A 16,218-nucleotide genomic window follows, 5' to 3' on the forward strand; every position below is an offset into this window, starting at 1 on the left:
TCAGTGCAATTTGCAGTTTCAAGGGGTCCCAGTCCAAGAGGACTCGGGGCCCAGAACTCAGGTCTCCAGTGGTGGGATTTACCGCCCAGGGACAAGCCTGGGGGTCGGTGGGGTGTGGAGAAACGGAGGCGGCCCTCATGATGGTGTCTTCTCCTCCCCCAGAGGCTGTACACGTGCTGGAGGGAAGGAGGAACAGTGCTCGGCCAGGGTCACGGTGGGGGTGGGGTTTAGGTCCCCTTGACACCCCCCACACAGTCCGCATCTCAACTTAGGGTTCTACTGGCTTGCGGGGCGGGTGGGAGAGGGCAGGGCGGGGCAGGGCCGGCCTCTCTCGTCCTACTGGGGGCTGGGGGGGCGGGTCCCCTGGGAACCGCTCCTCCCGCCTGCCGCCGCTTTAAGAGGCTGCTCCGCAGCAGCGAGCGGGGCCGGAGCCGCAGCCCGAGCGAGCAGAACTGAGCCGAGCCGGCAGGTGACGGCAGCGGCATGACCGGCCACCACGGCTGGGGCTACGGCCAGAACGACGGTAGGCACAGACCCCAGCCAGCCCCCATCCACTGGGACTCGCCCCTGACCCTCCCACCCAGCGGGACCTGCAAGCCCCCTATCCTCCAGGCGAGACGGGGACCCTTCTCCCATCCAGCCCCCAGAGCCCGGCCCACCCGCCGGGTCAGAGCCCTGGCTCCCCCGCACCTGGCGCAAAGTGCGCGCTGCTCTCCGTCCGGCCCCGCCGCCAGCAAGCCACCCGCGGCCAAGCGCGTCCTGCCTCCTCCTCCGCGCAGTCCCTGACGACCCAGCTCGCTGGGACCTGGGCCGGACACTCACTCACTCATCCCCCGCTGGAGTGCGCAGCGGGTGGAGGTAGCCCAGGGCAGCTGGGGGCGGGCTGAACGCAGCGCGCTGCGCGATGTATGTGCGGGGAGCGCGCACGGCTGGTGTGCAGTGACCTCCCGGGAGCTGGGCTCCGCGTGGGCAAGGGCGCGGTGTCCCCGGCAGAGTTTGCCCGTCGAAGTGTCCAAGCTTTCGAGTCAGCAGGTATGTGAAGGAAGGGAGCATCTAAGGGCGCATGGATGTGTCTGCGTGTCTGCCTCTGGCAGGGTGTCTGAGCACGTCCCTGTGTGAGACAAGGGAGCCGGTGGCCCACATCAGCCTCCTAGTCTGACCGGGAGAATAGCTCCTCGATCCTGCCTCAGTTTCCTCCTTAAGATGCAGAGGAAGGGAGAAGAGGCAGACGGTGAGAGCCAGACCACTTGAGTGGGGGTCTGCAGCAGGGCAGTTCCTTTGAGGCTATTTCTTACCAAGCTGGGGTGGGGATGTGGGATAAGGGTTTTTAGCTTTCCCTGAGGAGCCAAAATCCAGAGGAAACCCAGGCAAGGCAGATGGGGGTGGGGAGAAGGGGAGTGCTGGTGGGAGGAACACCCCCATCCCTACTTATCTGCAGAGAGGCAGGCACTCTGTGAGGGGTGGATGAGGGTCCTGGGTACCAAGTCTGGGTGTCTGGAGGTTACAATTGGGCCAGAGAGAGTTAGGGAGGTGCTGTGGGGTCTTTGCCTCCTCTCTGAGGTCCCAAGCACACAGGAGCATATTTTGAAGGGGAAAACCCTGTTTGGACATGTGAAAGCTAGAAAGAAATTTTCAGAAAAAGGCAACAGAGATCTGCAGGGATGCAGAGAGAGGCAGAGAAGGGGCAGGTTGACAGGACCCTCCTAGAAGATTCTCTCCCCCCACGCCCAGCTCCTGCTCCCAGCCAGCTTCTGGATGCCTTCCCCAGAGTCAAAGTCCCCTGACTCCAGCCTTCTTGCTAGTCCTGACCACCAGCACTGAATGTCCAGTATCGCATTAGGTCTGCCCCGTAGCTGGCCTCCCTGAAGCTGCTGTGGCTCACCCAGTCCTGGGTCACCCAGCCTAGGGACAGTGAGGGCGGGAAGGACAGAGGATGGAGGTGCCGGCATGCGGCATGCTCACAGGACTTCAAAAATAACCCACAGTGGGTCTGGGCCACGCTTCTGAGTCATCCACTGGGGACACAGCTCTGTCGGCACCTGCTGCTGTTTTCTCAGGAAAACTTAAGAAGCCAAAAACGGGGAGAAGCACCAGCCGGCAGTGGCTCTAAAAATAGGCTGCATCTCAGGATGTTCCCCAGGGAGATGCCGAGCCTCTCGGCTGCAGATGGAATCTCTGGGAGGCAGGTGGTGGGTGCTCGTGGGTGTGCACACAGGTGTGCATGTGTGTGCACGAGCATGTGTTTTGCTGTAGTCTCTTAGTGCAGACCCGGGTAGGCAACAGGGGGTATCTCTGTGTGAGGGTGCCTATGTGTGTGTCAGAGATACTTGGAAGGGCTGCACACTTGTACACTTGTACACTTGTGTTACTGGGCCTGCCCGCTCTGGATGCGGTGAGCTCAGGCCACTGCGCACATGAAAATCTCCTTGAACCTGCACATGCCCAAGGAGGGCAGCTGGGGGCAAGGCATGCACACACTGTGTGTTTACTCCTGTACCCAAGTGTGCATGCACACGTGCACAAGTGACCCTCAGTCCCCTCATCTGTGAAATGGGAATCACACTTGGCTCTATTTGACAAGGCTATTATGAGAAGCAGATGCATGTCATAGAACCAAAGTGAAGTTGATGTGAGCTTTTGTTATCATTATTATGAATACCGACTGGAACTTGGTCAGATGCAAGAAGAGGCCAGATACCCAGTAGGGTAGGGAGGGTCAGGGACCTCGAGGCCCTGGGGACCTCTCTAAACATATGCTGGGTGTTGGGGAGGACCTGCTACCCCAAATTGCCCCTGAGCCTGTAGCTTTTGTGTGCTCCCTTCCACGTGTTAGCTCTCTGGATCTCCTATCAGCTATGAGTAGAGAGCTTTGGGGAGGCCATTTCACAGACAAGAAAACGGAGGCTAAGAGGGGAAGTGGCAGAGCTGGGAGTGACTCTCCAGACCATGAGACTCCATAGCAGAGGCTGACTTCTGAAAGGATATAGCACGGAGACCATCCCCCACAGATGCCTTCGTCTGCAGCCCTGAAATCCGGGCTGGCCTGAATCCTCGCCCTCTCCCCGCCATCTGCAGGCCCCTCACACTGGCACAAGCTGTATCCCATTGCCCAGGGAGACCGCCAGTCACCAATCAATATCGTATCTAGCCAGGCTGTGTACTCGCCCAGCCTGAAGCCACTGGAGATTTCCTATGAGTCCTGCACATCCCTCAGCATCGCCAACAATGGCCACTCTGTCCAAGTGGACTTCAATGACAGCGATGACCGAACTGGTAAGTGGTCCCTGCTGGCCACTGGCCCTCTTCTCCCTGGGATCCTAACCTGATTGGGGCAGGCTCAAGAAGGGCAGAAGGCCATGCTGGGAAAGGAAGGCTCCACTTTTCACCATCTGTGAGGCCTCAGTCTCCTGATGCATAAAATAGGGGGCACTAAGACCCTGTTTCCCTCCCTGGGGTCACAGAGAGGAAAAATGAAAAACCTGGAGTGATGTCTGTAGTGCTGGCATGTAGTAGATGCACAAGAAATACAAATTCTCTTTCTTCTCTTTCATTTAGTTCTTGAGGTCGGGTTTGTTTCCACTCCCTGCCCCATCACTGACCTGCTGTGTGGCCTAAGGCCAGACCCTCCTCTGGTGGTGATCTGGTTAAGCCCAGCAGAAAGAGAATGGAGCTAACATGTTCTGCATGCCGGGCCCCTTGTTAAGGTCATAGGCAGTTGGTTTATTCCTCTTAAGAACCTGCCTCTAAGATGGGCTAGCAGAAACTTAGTAAGCTGGGGAGGGCCAGAACCTGCCTGGTCCTACTCCGAAGTCTCCAGCCCAACTACAGCCTCAAATCCCAACCATCTTGGACCAAAGGGAGCCCAGGGGGAGCTTGTGGCAGCTCCTTCCAGGGTCTCTTTGCCCTGGGATTAGAGGGTTCCTCCATGATAAATTCCTAGACAGAAGGCTTGAGAGTGCTCCTTAGTATAGGGATTTTTGTCCTTATGACCAGGCCTGTGAGGGGTCGCGTGGGACAAAGAGGGAACCTGCTAAAGTTTCTTACATAAGGAAGTGACTGGTACTCTGCCCCTCTGTCTCTGAGCCCTGCCCCCCATACATGTAATAAAAGTACTCAGGGGAACTCAAGTTTCAAATAGAGAATCAAAAGGCAGACAAGAGGAGGAAAGCCAGATAGGAATGATCTTATTTTCTTAGTGCCGAGTTCTCCGGTAGGCTAGGAAAAAAAGGAAAGAAGATCAGTTATATTTCTTGCTGCAGAAGGGAGGAAATGCAGCAGATCCTCAGAAGAGACACAGCATTCCTGGTACTGAATTCTAAGTAAAAGGCTCTCACGCAGAGCTTTGGGGAGGGACACAGGGCTCTTGATGACATTGTTGTTGTTTAGTCACTAAGTCGTGTCCAACTCTTAGCGACCCTGTGGAATGTAGCCTGCCAGGCTCCTCTGTCCTTTGGGATTTCCCAGGCAAGAATACTGGAGTGGGTTGCCTTTTCTTTCTCCAGGGAATCTTCCCAACCCAGGGATCGAATCTGCATCTCCTGCACTGACAGATTCTTTACCACTAAGCCACCAGGGAAGCACCTAAGATCACAGTTTGTGAAGGAGTAGTTTTCCAGTGACTGGACCTTCCGAATAACCTTCAGAGGGCACTGAGGGCTCGATTCAGACATAAGTAGCTCAGTGAGGGCCACTCTTGGTAGGGAAGGCCCAAGGGAGCATTCCTCTGGACTACAGATCCAGGGGCTCATTTTCTAGCCTGGCTGGGGTTCCCTCCCTTAATAGAATGCCCAGACCTGAGGGGTTAGGGTCCCAGTGGAAAGAAAGTAGGCTTAGGAGTGAGAGAGTTGGGGCTCTGCCACTTCCCAGCTGTGTGACCTTAGGCAAGAGACCCACCTTTTCGAGCCTCTGTGCCACATCTGGCCAGGGGGATGACAATGTGTCCCCCTCTAGGCCACTGTGGGGGTTGATGTCTGCAGAGTGCCTGAACACGTAGTAAGTACACCGTGAATGGCAGTGTGTCCTGTGGTCAGGATGCAGAGAGCAGGCTGAGGAAGCCGAGCTCAAGGGTTAGGAAGGGAGGCCACTCTCTAAGAGGTTACACTATGGAGTCCCAGGTGGGGCATGCTCGGAAGAGTGAGCCTCCACAGTCCATATCAGAAGCTCAGTCTGTAGGCCCTCCCCAGGATGGAGGCATCCTCACTGGGCCTCAACCCAGAGCCACCTCCTTCAGGCTCAGTTAACCACCCGGCATTGCCATGGACAGACCTGCTGCTCAGGTGAGGCAGGACATCGAGACAGGGCCTCTGGGCTGTCCCATTATCCTCCTCCTCGAGGGGCCCACAGGGGTCAGGGCCCTGCCCTGGTCACCCATCCTGGAGGGGCCTAGTGGAACTCTGAGCCCAGGGCCGTCACCTGATCCAGGTGCTCACATTCAGGCCTGGTGGGGGCTCCCTCCACTACTAGATCTATTTCAGCTAGAAATTCAATCAGTCCCAGGAGGCCCTGTGTGTGGCCTCTGCTCACTGGGTATCAGAGTAGGAAAGTCACAAAACCAGCATAAAGTGGCCCTGCCAAAGAGGCCATGAGGGCGGGACTCTGGTCAAGACAGGGGCCTGACCCTTGGAGTGGGGACCCTCAGGAGCTGGCCTCTGGACATCAGGTCCTGCGGAGCCACCAGGTTCTGGGCAGGCAACACAGCCTGGTGATTAGGGCCTTGGGGTCTGGACTTACATGAAGTAGATGCAGGCTTATATCTTAGCTCAGTGCCTTGCCGTGTGTGACCTTGGGCAAAGACCTTGCCCTCTCTCTCTCTTGGTTCCTCCTTTATACAATAGGAATAATAATAGGTTCTGTCCTGAGTTACCAGGAAGACTAAAGAAGAGAATCCTTCCGACCCGGCTCTGAGTCAGGGCTGCAGGCATGGGACGTCTACCGTTAGTGGCGAAGTGGATCTGAGAAGCAACATCCCGGCTTCACCTGGAAAGTGGGCAGGAGTGGGGAGGATGTACCCTGTCAGTACCAGACTCCTCTGCCACCTACAGGCCTCCAGGATTTCTGCCCTGGCCCAGTCAAGGACATAGGGAACTGCGTGGGGACTGATCCAAGTCCACTTAGCCCCAAGAATGTTCCAAATTAAGAGTTTATCTCCCTTCTGGGTACTGCCCTGATGCTAGTACTGCTGCCTTCAGGCAGTGTGGGGTCTCTCAAGACTATTGCTACAGGTCCCCCTTCTCCCCTCAGTGGTGTCTGGGGGCCCCCTGGATGGGCCCTACCGGCTTAAGCAGTTCCATTTCCACTGGGGCAAGAAGCACGGTGTGGGCTCGGAGCACACGGTGGATGGCAAGTCATTCCCCAGCGAGGTAAGACCTTCCTCTGCCTGATGTGGGAAGGAGTGGGGTACTGGGGAGTCAGGGGTTTGCTAGGTGCCCAATGTGGGTCACTGGAGGGAGTGAAGTCCCCTAGGAGACCTCCACCCACCTTCAGCACAGGGTCTTCCACCTGAAGTTGGCCCACTGTTGTGCTGATCTGTGTGTCCAGAAGGAATTTTCTGAAGGGCAAATCCAGTCCCATTACAGCCTTGCAACAACCCTTCAAGGATTAAGCCTGGCATTCAAGGGCCTGCGTGACCTGGCTTTGCCTGGCCTCATCTCACCTTGATGAGGCCACACCTGGCTCTTTCATGTTGCTGTTGTTTTTGTTTAGTCACTAAGTCTTGTCCTACTCTTTTGCAACTCCATCACTGTAGTTCGCCAGGCTCCTCTGTCCGTGGGATTCTCCAGGCAAGAATATTGCAGTGGGTTGCCATTTCCTTCTCCAGGCGATCTCCTGGACCCAGGGATCGAACCCACATCTCCTGTGTTTCCTGCATTGGCAGGTGGATTCTCTACCACTGAGCCACCTGGGAAGCTTGGCTCTTTCATACCTCGAGGCATTTACCTATGCTGTTCGTTCTGCCTGCAATACCTTGCCCCGAGAGTACCACTGGTACTCTCTTCTGATTCTTTGGCCTCAGCTGCAGGATCCACTTCCTCAGGGAGGTGTCACGTCAGATGGTCATTATCTATTTCACAGTTCATGGAGGGCAGGGCTGAGCTCTTTGGTCCCTTGGGGCTCAGGAAAGGGTCAGACCTAGAGCAGGGTTAATGCTATCTTTGACCCAAGGCTCCCAGAGGAGCCCTTCCTGCAAGGGGCCAGGAGTCCTGTGGGAGTGAGGGAAACTTAGCCCTGAACTCTCACCTGGGAGGTACTAAGCACTGGCCTGGCCTGTCGTTGCCCTGTAGCTGCACCTGGTTCATTGGAACGCCAAGAAGTACAGCACCTTTGGGGAGGCGGCCTCAGCGCCCGATGGCCTGGCTGTGGTTGGTGTCTTCCTGGAGGTGAGGGGGCTACCTGGGACCCAGAGGGCCATAGGAGGCCTGGTGCCACCCCTAGTCCCAGAACATAGTGAATTCTGGGCTCACACTGCCTTCTCTCTGACAGACGGGGGACGAGCACCCCAGCATGAACCGACTGACAGATGCGCTCTACATGGTTCGGTTTAAGGTGAGACCAGGGGTCGGTGCCCTTGATCCAGAGCAGCCTGGGAGGGGAGGGAGGACCAGGCTAGATCATGGAGTGGGCTCTCCCACTCCTCCCTGCAGCAGACCCTTGCAGAGGTGAAGAGGGCAGGTCCACAGCTGTGGGGCGCTGCAACTGACTCCTCATCATCAAGGTCCATGGCCCCACTGCATGCCCAGGGTGCTGTCTGGTTGGGTATAGGCTTCATAAGATGCTTATCACATTAATGGTCCCCCGACAGGCAGCACCACTAAGGTTTGTCGAGGGCAAAGGAGAGAACATGGTGCCCTGAGAGCTTTAGGAGCCACAGCTTTCTAATGCAAAAGGATGGGTGATGGCCTCTGGGGTCACAGACATTTGCCCACAGTTTGCATCACTGGGCCATATAAGCCTAAACCTTATTGACAGAAATGGGCTGGGAGGGTGCTGCTCTCATCCTGGTGGGAGGTCTGTGCTGATTCCTGGGTCCCACACCCTGGCCCAGGGCACCAAGGCCCAGTTCAGCTGCTTCAACCCCAAGTGCCTCCTGCCTGCCAGCCGGCACTACTGGACCTACCCCGGGTCCCTGACGACACCACCGCTGAGCGAGAGCGTCACCTGGATTGTTCTCCGGGAGCCCATCCGTATCTCTGAGAGGCAGGTGAGTCCTCCCAGAGGAGCAGATGGAGGGAGGCGACACTCAGGCACACCTGGGCAGCATGACCATAGCAGACCACAGCCCGTGGTCCCACCGTCAAGGTTCCCATTTTTTGCTACTAAATGTTCAGATTCTTGGCTGGGGGTCAGCTTGGTTGTTAGTCATTAGGACCTGGACACAGGCTAGAAGGAGAGATCCCTGGATCCTGGGACCGCCCCTAGCGTGCTAGAATCTGAATGCTGCATTTGCAGACGATTCTTAGCTAGAGCGAAGATTGGAACTGGAGCTACATGAACAGAACCCAGGTTCAGAGGCTCTTTAGTGAATAAGTCACTGAGCTTGGGGGTCCCAAACATGAAATGAGTGGGGGGAAGTAGGGACAAGCCCTAGGGACAGGAGGAGAGAGAGGCAGATCTGGCTGGGCAGGGTATGCCAGATGATGTGTCTGGGGTCAGAGGGGACCACAGCTCCCCCATTCTGCCCTGAGTATCTCTTCTGCCTTAAGATGGAGAAATTCCGGAGCCTGCTTTTCACCTCAGAGGAGGATGAGAGGATCCACATGGTGAACAACTTCCGGCCACCACAGCCACTGAAGGGCCGTGTGGTCAAGGCCTCCTTCCGGGCCTGAGCTGTCTACCTGCCCAGCCAGTCACCGGGGCACCATCTTCCCAAGGGCTTCCATGTCAGCAGACACCAAACCATCCTAGGCTCCCTGCCTGGGGTTGCTGTGGACCCTCCTTCAGTTGGCTTGCTCCTTGGCCACGCTGGAGGCTTCTTGACGGGCCCCTCAAGTCGGGGGACACCTTTCAGCAGCCCTGGGGACAGGAAGGGACCTGAGCCGAGTGTGGTCCAAGCCTGAGGCTGCCTCTGCTCTCCAAGACCCAAAGGCCCCTGGGAACCTCCTCTTGTCTTCCCCACTGGCAGTGGCAGCAGCCCTACCCCGAGCTCACACTGTGACGGATGAGACCAAACTCTCTGGGGCAAGCAGCTGGCACTCCCAGAAAGACTCAAGCAATAATTAGAAGAGTGGGCAGAGCTGCCCTCTCAGCATTACCTCTTCTGCGGGCCTCCGCTATGCACGCACCTCACTGCCAGGCCATTAAAACTGGGACTCAGCCTGCTGCGGGTGACGTGGCCTTCTCCCTCCAGCCACCTGCTGCCATAGGCAGGCACTGGCTACAGCTTATGTAGTATCTCCCTTCATCCCCACCCAGCCACCAAAGCGACCTACATGACAATCCCTCCGTGCACTGATTAATAAATTCAATCATTCATGCAACAAATACCCACTGAGGGCCTGTGTTCTATCAAGTACCCTTCTGGACATCAGAGAGGCCATGGTGGTGAGTCAAACATGGGATGTTGAGAGGGCCATGGGCACTGAGCTCAGATTGTGATAACTTCATCTGGTGAAGGGATTAAATTCCAACCAGTATTCCAAGGCAGAGAGATGACAACAGTGTGTTTGAGCAGAAAGAGCAGAGGTGCCAGCTCCCAGGTGAGAGCCCAGGGTGTCTGTGGAGTGGAGAAGCACCAGTGGGGCTGGAGGCCTGGGGGAGAGCCTGGGACTCTCTCCAAGGCTAGTGGAGTCAGGAAGGATCTGGAGTAAAGGGAGGGTGAGGCCAGATGTGCAAAGGGGGAGATCCCTGGGGAGTGTTGGGGGGCAGGCAGGAGTGGCAGCAGGGGGAGATGGTGGCCAGCAGCCAGGAGAAAGAATACAGGGTGGTGAAGGCTGGGAGCAGGGGGCTGAATGAGAGAGATTTAGATAGCATTTAGCTATCAATGAGGGAGGGGGGTGGGGGAGTGCAGAGTATGTCCCTGGGTAGAGAGAGGTGACAGGAAAGCCTGGGCAAGAGGAGACCAGGAGGGACACACAGCTTTTGTGGGGCCCTGGAGAGGAGTGCTAGGATGGAGTGGGGTGTTGGGGTCTGAGCCAAGAAGAGAGGTAGAGGGTGGAGGGAGGTTTGGAGCATCTTCATTCAAGGTGGTAGGTGAGGCCGAGGGGCAGGAAGGAGAGGGTACTCAGTGAGAGATCCAGCCCAGAACCAGGGCACAACCCTGGAGAGATGCTGCTGAGGGGGAAAGCCACAGAGTGGGCTCTGAGACACCTAATGAGAGTGTTTAGAAAGGTAAAGGGGGGTGGCGGATGGAGGGTCTGAGGAGTCTGAGGCAGGGTGGGGCTGGGGTGAGAGAAGTGATCTCTCAGGGTACAAAATTTAAAGAGGCATGCACCCTCAGGTCCCAACCCTGCATCTGAATGACATTGAGAGTGCATGTCTCCTTAAACGTGCACCTGAAGTGCCTTGCTGGACCCACCGTAGTCCCAGCCCAAGTCCAGAAGGGTTGGAAACCCAGCTATCGCTGCACCCCAGATGAGCCAGAGCAGGGAGGATGGTGGACAGTGGGGGCACTGAGGAGTGGGGCAGGGAGTAAAACTGGGACAGCAAATGTATGCCTGAGGTTGTGAAGGGAGAGCTGAGGGGATGCAGGGTCAAGGTTTTTGGAGAGATGGACCAGGGCACGCCTGGGAAGGGGGCATGTTCAGGATGTGCCTGAACATCCTTGGGAAGGAGACCAACCTGCAGGTACTGGCGGGGCCAGGGGTGCATCCGTGTCTACTCACTTTGGCCATAGCTTGTCATGGTCACTATACCAGGAGGGCACTCCAAGATCATGGGACACCTCTGGGCTTTGGCTGAGCCCGTGAGGAGAGGGCGGAATTGGGCCTCAGACCTCTAGCTTCAAGCCCAGGGAGGCAGGGGAGGGAGAGGTTTGCTCTGTTGACAATCCCTCTTTCCACTCTCATGCTCGGGGCATACCTCTCCCCAGTGTGTCAGGGCACAAGGGGCACAGGTCCCTCGCCAAGGGCTGCTCCTGCACAGGGTCAGACCATTTTACTCCTGCAGGCACTCCTGGCCTCATCTAGGGACCATTTTCTCCCTCCACGTTGATGATGGTTAAAGGGATGGTGTCTGGAGGACAGCGTTTGCTCAGCTTGGGGGAAGTAACACTAGTAATGGCCCTCTGAAGGCAGGTAAGGGGCTTGGGGCAGGTGTCTGACTCTCTCCCTGTGATCCAAGAGCTGTCATTACCCCCATGTTACAGATGAGAAAGATGAGGCTGGGGGAGGTTAAATAGGCATGTGGTCGAGCAGAACTTGAAGCTGGATTTGTCCGATAACCCGCCTGCTCTTTGCCAGAGCAGCTGGGCCCGAGGGAGGGAGGGAGGGATGAGCATAGCGGTGGCCACCTGGAGGCGGTACAATAGGCCTGATACCACCGGCCCTGCCAGAGCTCTTGGCCGGCCTCCCAGGGATGGCGGCACCACAGGCCTGGCGCTGCGGAGGACTTGAGAAATGGGAGCTGGTTTTAAAATAATTATCCCAAGGCTGCCAAGATTCCTCATGCCTTTCATCCTTCCACTTAATTCATTTTTTAAATTTAAAACTCTTTTAAAACCAAAAGTGGCCTCCTTCTGCTAAAATTACAGTGCAAGCTTTGACCCTATTACATGCAAATAGGATCCGCCAGCTGGATCCCAAATGCTTCCAGCAGACCTGACCTCAAGGGCCACAGGACTGGGTCCTGAATCCTCATCCGTGGTGAGATTGCCTCCTGGAGGCACTGCTAGGCACATTTAGGGTACCCAAGACAAGATAGCCTTTGCTTACTCCCAAGACCCCAGAGACCCCTTCCCAGGGTAGCCAGGGTGACCCGCTAAGAGATCTGGACTGCAGGGCCCAGGCAAGTGGCCACACCATGCCGAGCCTGTGCCCAGGCTAGGGGGCACAATCTTCCCCTCGAAGCACCTCCTGGGCTCCAGAGCATCTCCCTTCTCTTGGCCTCACCCCATCTCAGGAGGTGGGGTGGCTGTGAAGACCCAGACTGCCAAGAATTTGCTCCCAAACCCGAAGTCATTCTCTACATCTGTTGCCTCAGGGGCCAGGGAGGGCGGCCCACTAAGGGCTGGCCAGGAAGGACCGCTAGCCAGGATGCTTAACTGTGGGGAAAGTGATCTGAGGCCTGAGCGGCGTTCGGGAACGGGGACAGAGGTGGGTCTGAGGCAGAGGATGCAAGGCAACCCAACAGAGTGGCTGGCAGGGTGACACCCGGGAGGGGCCACACTGTGGTTCAAGCCTGCGGCGCCTGGGGCAGGGCAGAGGCCGGCCCGCTGCAGTTGGAACTGGGGAAGCAGGTCAGCTAATGGTATCTGCTCAGGCTGGCCATCTTGGGGAGCCTCCTGTGTCCATGGGTCACAGCTTCAACTCCAAGCCCACCCTCAAAGGCAGAAGATACTGCTGGTTTGTTAAGATTCCGAGGAGGGGAACATGACTCTTTGAGCATGGAGGGTTCTAGTATTTGTCCCGCAGCCAAAGGGCCTGGGGAATGCACCCTTTTGGAGTCCTCTCTGCTCACAAATTCTAAAGCAGATTCACTGACTTCCACACTTGGGCTTTGCACCACACGTCACTCAAGCCCTCTGATGCTTGTGTCCGCCTCTGTAAATGGAAATGATATAATGTCAGTTTCATATGTAAGTAAAAATTTTCTAGTAGCTCTATTTTTAAAAGTAAAAAAAGTCCAATGTACAGCGATCAGAAAAGAAAGAGAAATAAAAGGAATCCAAATCTGGAAAGGAAGAAATAAACCTATCACTATAGCAGATGACATGATACTTGACTTAGAAAATCCTAAAGAGATCACCAAAAAACTACTAGAACTCATCAATAAATTTGGTAAGGCTGCAGGATACAAAATTAATATACAGAAATCAGTTGCATTTCTATACACTAACAATGAACTGCCAGAAAAAGAAATTAAGAAAGCATATCAAAAAGAATAAAACCCCTAGGAGTAAATCTAAGGCAGTAAAAGATCTGTACTCAAACAACTATAAGGCACAGATGAAATAAATTGAAGATGGCACAAACAGACGGAAAGATAAACCATGCTCATGGCTTGGAAGAATTTATACTGTTAAGGTGACCATACTACCCAAAGCAACCTACAGATTTAACGCAATTCCTATCAAAATACCAGTGGCATTTTTCACAGAACTGGAATGAATAATTCTAAGATTTGTATGGTAACACAAAAGACTTTCAAATGGCCAAAACAATCTTGAGAAAGAACAAGCTAGGAGCATCACACTCCCTGACTTCAAACTATACTGCAAAGCTACAGTATACTCCATGCAGAACAGTATGATACTGGCACAGAAATAGATTATACATCAATGGAATAGAATAGAGAACCCAGAAATGAACCCACACGTAATGGGCAATTAATCTATGACAAAAGAGGCAAGAATATACAGTGGGAGAAAAGACAGTCACTTCAATAAATAGTGTTAAGAAAACTGGACCATTACTTGAAAAAGAACTGAAATGGATGATGCCCTCACACAATACACAAAAATAAATTCAAAATGGGTTAAAGACTTTAAAATGAATCCTGAAACCATAAAACTTCTAGAAGGAAACAGAGGCAGTACTTGCTTTAACACTGGTCTTAGTAATATTTTTTTTGATATATCTCCTCAGGCAAGGGAAACAAAAGCCACAATGAATAAGTGGCACTACGTCAAACTAAAAGGCTTTTGTACAGTGAAGCAAACTATCAACAAAATGAGAAGGCCACCTACTGAATGGGAGAAGATATTTACAAACACTATATCCAGTACGGGGTTAAGATCCAAAATATAAAAAGAACTCATACAACTCTACATTAAAAAAAAAAAAATAGCACTTCCCTGATGGCCCAGAGGCTAAGAGTCTACTTGTCAATGCAGGGAACATGGGTTCAATCCCTGGTTTGGGAAGATTCCATATGTCATAGGGCAATGAAGCCCACATGTCAGAACCAGAGAAGAGCCCCCACTCACTGCAACTAGAAAAAGCCCATGCACAGTGAAGACCCAGCACAGACAAAAAATAAAACCAAATAACCCAATTAAAAAATAGGCAGAGGAGCTGAACAGACATTTTTCCAAAGAAGACAGGCAGATGGCCAAGAGACATCAGAAAAGATGCTCAACATCACTCATCACCAGGGAGATGCAGTCGGAACCGCAATGAGATATTACCTCCCGTTAGTCAGAATGGCTATTTCAAAAAGACAACAAATAAGTGTTGGCGAGGATATGGAGAAAAGGGAACCTGCACTGCACTGTTGATAGAAATGTCAATTGATGTAGCCACTACAGAAAATCATATGGAGATTCTTAAAAATATCAAAACTAAAACTGCCATTTGATGCAGCAATACCACTTCTGGGTATTTATCTCAAGAAAATAAAATTTACTACTGAGAAAACATTTATGTACCCCTATGTTCATTAGTTATTATTTGTAATTGCCAATATGTAGAAGAAATAATTTCATTTATATTTAATTGAATATTACTCAGCCATAAAAAATAATGAAGTCTTGATTTGCAATGATGTGGATATGGGCTAAGAGATATGACTCTAAGTGAAATAAGTCCAAGAAAGACAAATACTGTATGATTTCACATATATGTAGAATCTAAAAAGTAAGGCAAGTGAACAAACATGAAGAAACAAAAACAGAGTTATAGATACAGAGAACAAACAGGTGGTTGACAGAGGGGAAGGGGGTGGGGGAAGAAAGTAATCGGTGAGTGAGATCAAGAGGTACAAACTTCTAGTTGCAAAATAAGTAAGTCACAGGTATGAGATGTACGATATGAGAAACAGCCAACGATTATGTAATATCTTTGTATGATGACAGATTGTAACTAGACTTAGAGTAGTGATCATTTTGAAATGTATAGAAATATTGAATCACTATTTTGGGTACCAGAAGCTAACATAGTGCTGTAGGTCAGCTGTACTTCAAGAACAAACAGACAAACAAACAAAAAAGGAGATCAAGTTTGTGATTACCAGAGGCAGGGCGTGGGGTTAGAGGGAATGGGATGAAGACAGTCAAAAGCACAAAGCCCAGTTATAAAGAAATAATTGTTAGGGATGTAATGTACAATGCAATAAGTATAATTACACTGCTGTAGGTCATATATGAAAGTTGTTAAGAAAGTAAATCCATAGAGCCCTTGTCACAATGAAAAATATTTTTTTCTATTTCTTTACATTTTTATCTATACGAGATGATGGATGTTCTCTGAACTTATTGTGACCATCAATTCATGATGTATAAAGTCAAATCATTATGCTGTAACCCTTAAATTCATATAGTGCTATGTATCAACTATGTCTCAATAAGGCTGGAAGATTACTAAAATTTAAGAATAAAATTTTTATGTAAAAGAAAAAAATGTAATTTGAATACTATATTTTAGTTAAACATACAATATAATATATAAATTATATATATTATAATAATATATTTCAATATATTTATATATAAAATATATAAATTATATAAATACATTATATACATTATATTAATTATATAAAAATATATTATTATATATTATATATAAAATTACATATAATATATAACTATATATTATATAATTCTATATTAAATTATATATTAATTATATAGTATATATAATATATAATTATATAGTTAAATTATATAACTATAATTATATAGTTTAATATATAATTAATATATAATATATTATATAGTATATATAATTATATATTACTTATAATTCATATATTACATATTAATTATCTTAATTAACACAATATAATTATTAATTATGATGCAGTATAATTAATATAGCAATATTAATATACTATATTATATAATTATATATTAATTATAAATTATATAATATATTGTATAAATATATTATATATAAAATCTTAATTACATAATATATTGTATAAATATATTATATTATATTTAATATATAAAATATATTATATTAATATATTGAAATATATGATATATTAATATAATATAAATTATACTAATATATTATATATAATAAAATATATATTATATATATTTCATATTATATATATAAAATAATAAAATATATATTTCAATTATATCCAAAATACTTAATCATTTTAACATATAATCAATAT

The 16,218-nt window shown here is 50.7% G+C and overlaps 1 protein-coding gene across 1 annotated transcript; it reads left to right on the plus strand.

Annotated features, from left to right (window-relative positions):
• The first annotated feature begins 483 nt into the window (after positions 1–483).
• On the plus strand, positions 484–8,822 carry CA7 (carbonic anhydrase 7). The gene is made up of 7 exons (XM_052656266.1): positions 484–523; positions 3,076–3,273; positions 6,241–6,359; positions 7,281–7,376; positions 7,480–7,542; positions 8,042–8,197; positions 8,700–8,822. Exons 1-7 carry the CDS (start codon positions 484–486, stop codon positions 8,820–8,822), a joined length of 795 nt encoding a protein of 264 aa, XP_052512226.1.
• Positions 8,823–16,218: the final 7,396 nt, after the last annotated feature.

The sequence above is a fragment of the Budorcas taxicolor genome, chromosome 18 (assembly GCF_023091745.1).
Source record: "Budorcas taxicolor isolate Tak-1 chromosome 18, Takin1.1, whole genome shotgun sequence".
NCBI classification, from domain to species: domain Eukaryota; kingdom Metazoa; phylum Chordata; class Mammalia; order Artiodactyla; family Bovidae; genus Budorcas; species Budorcas taxicolor.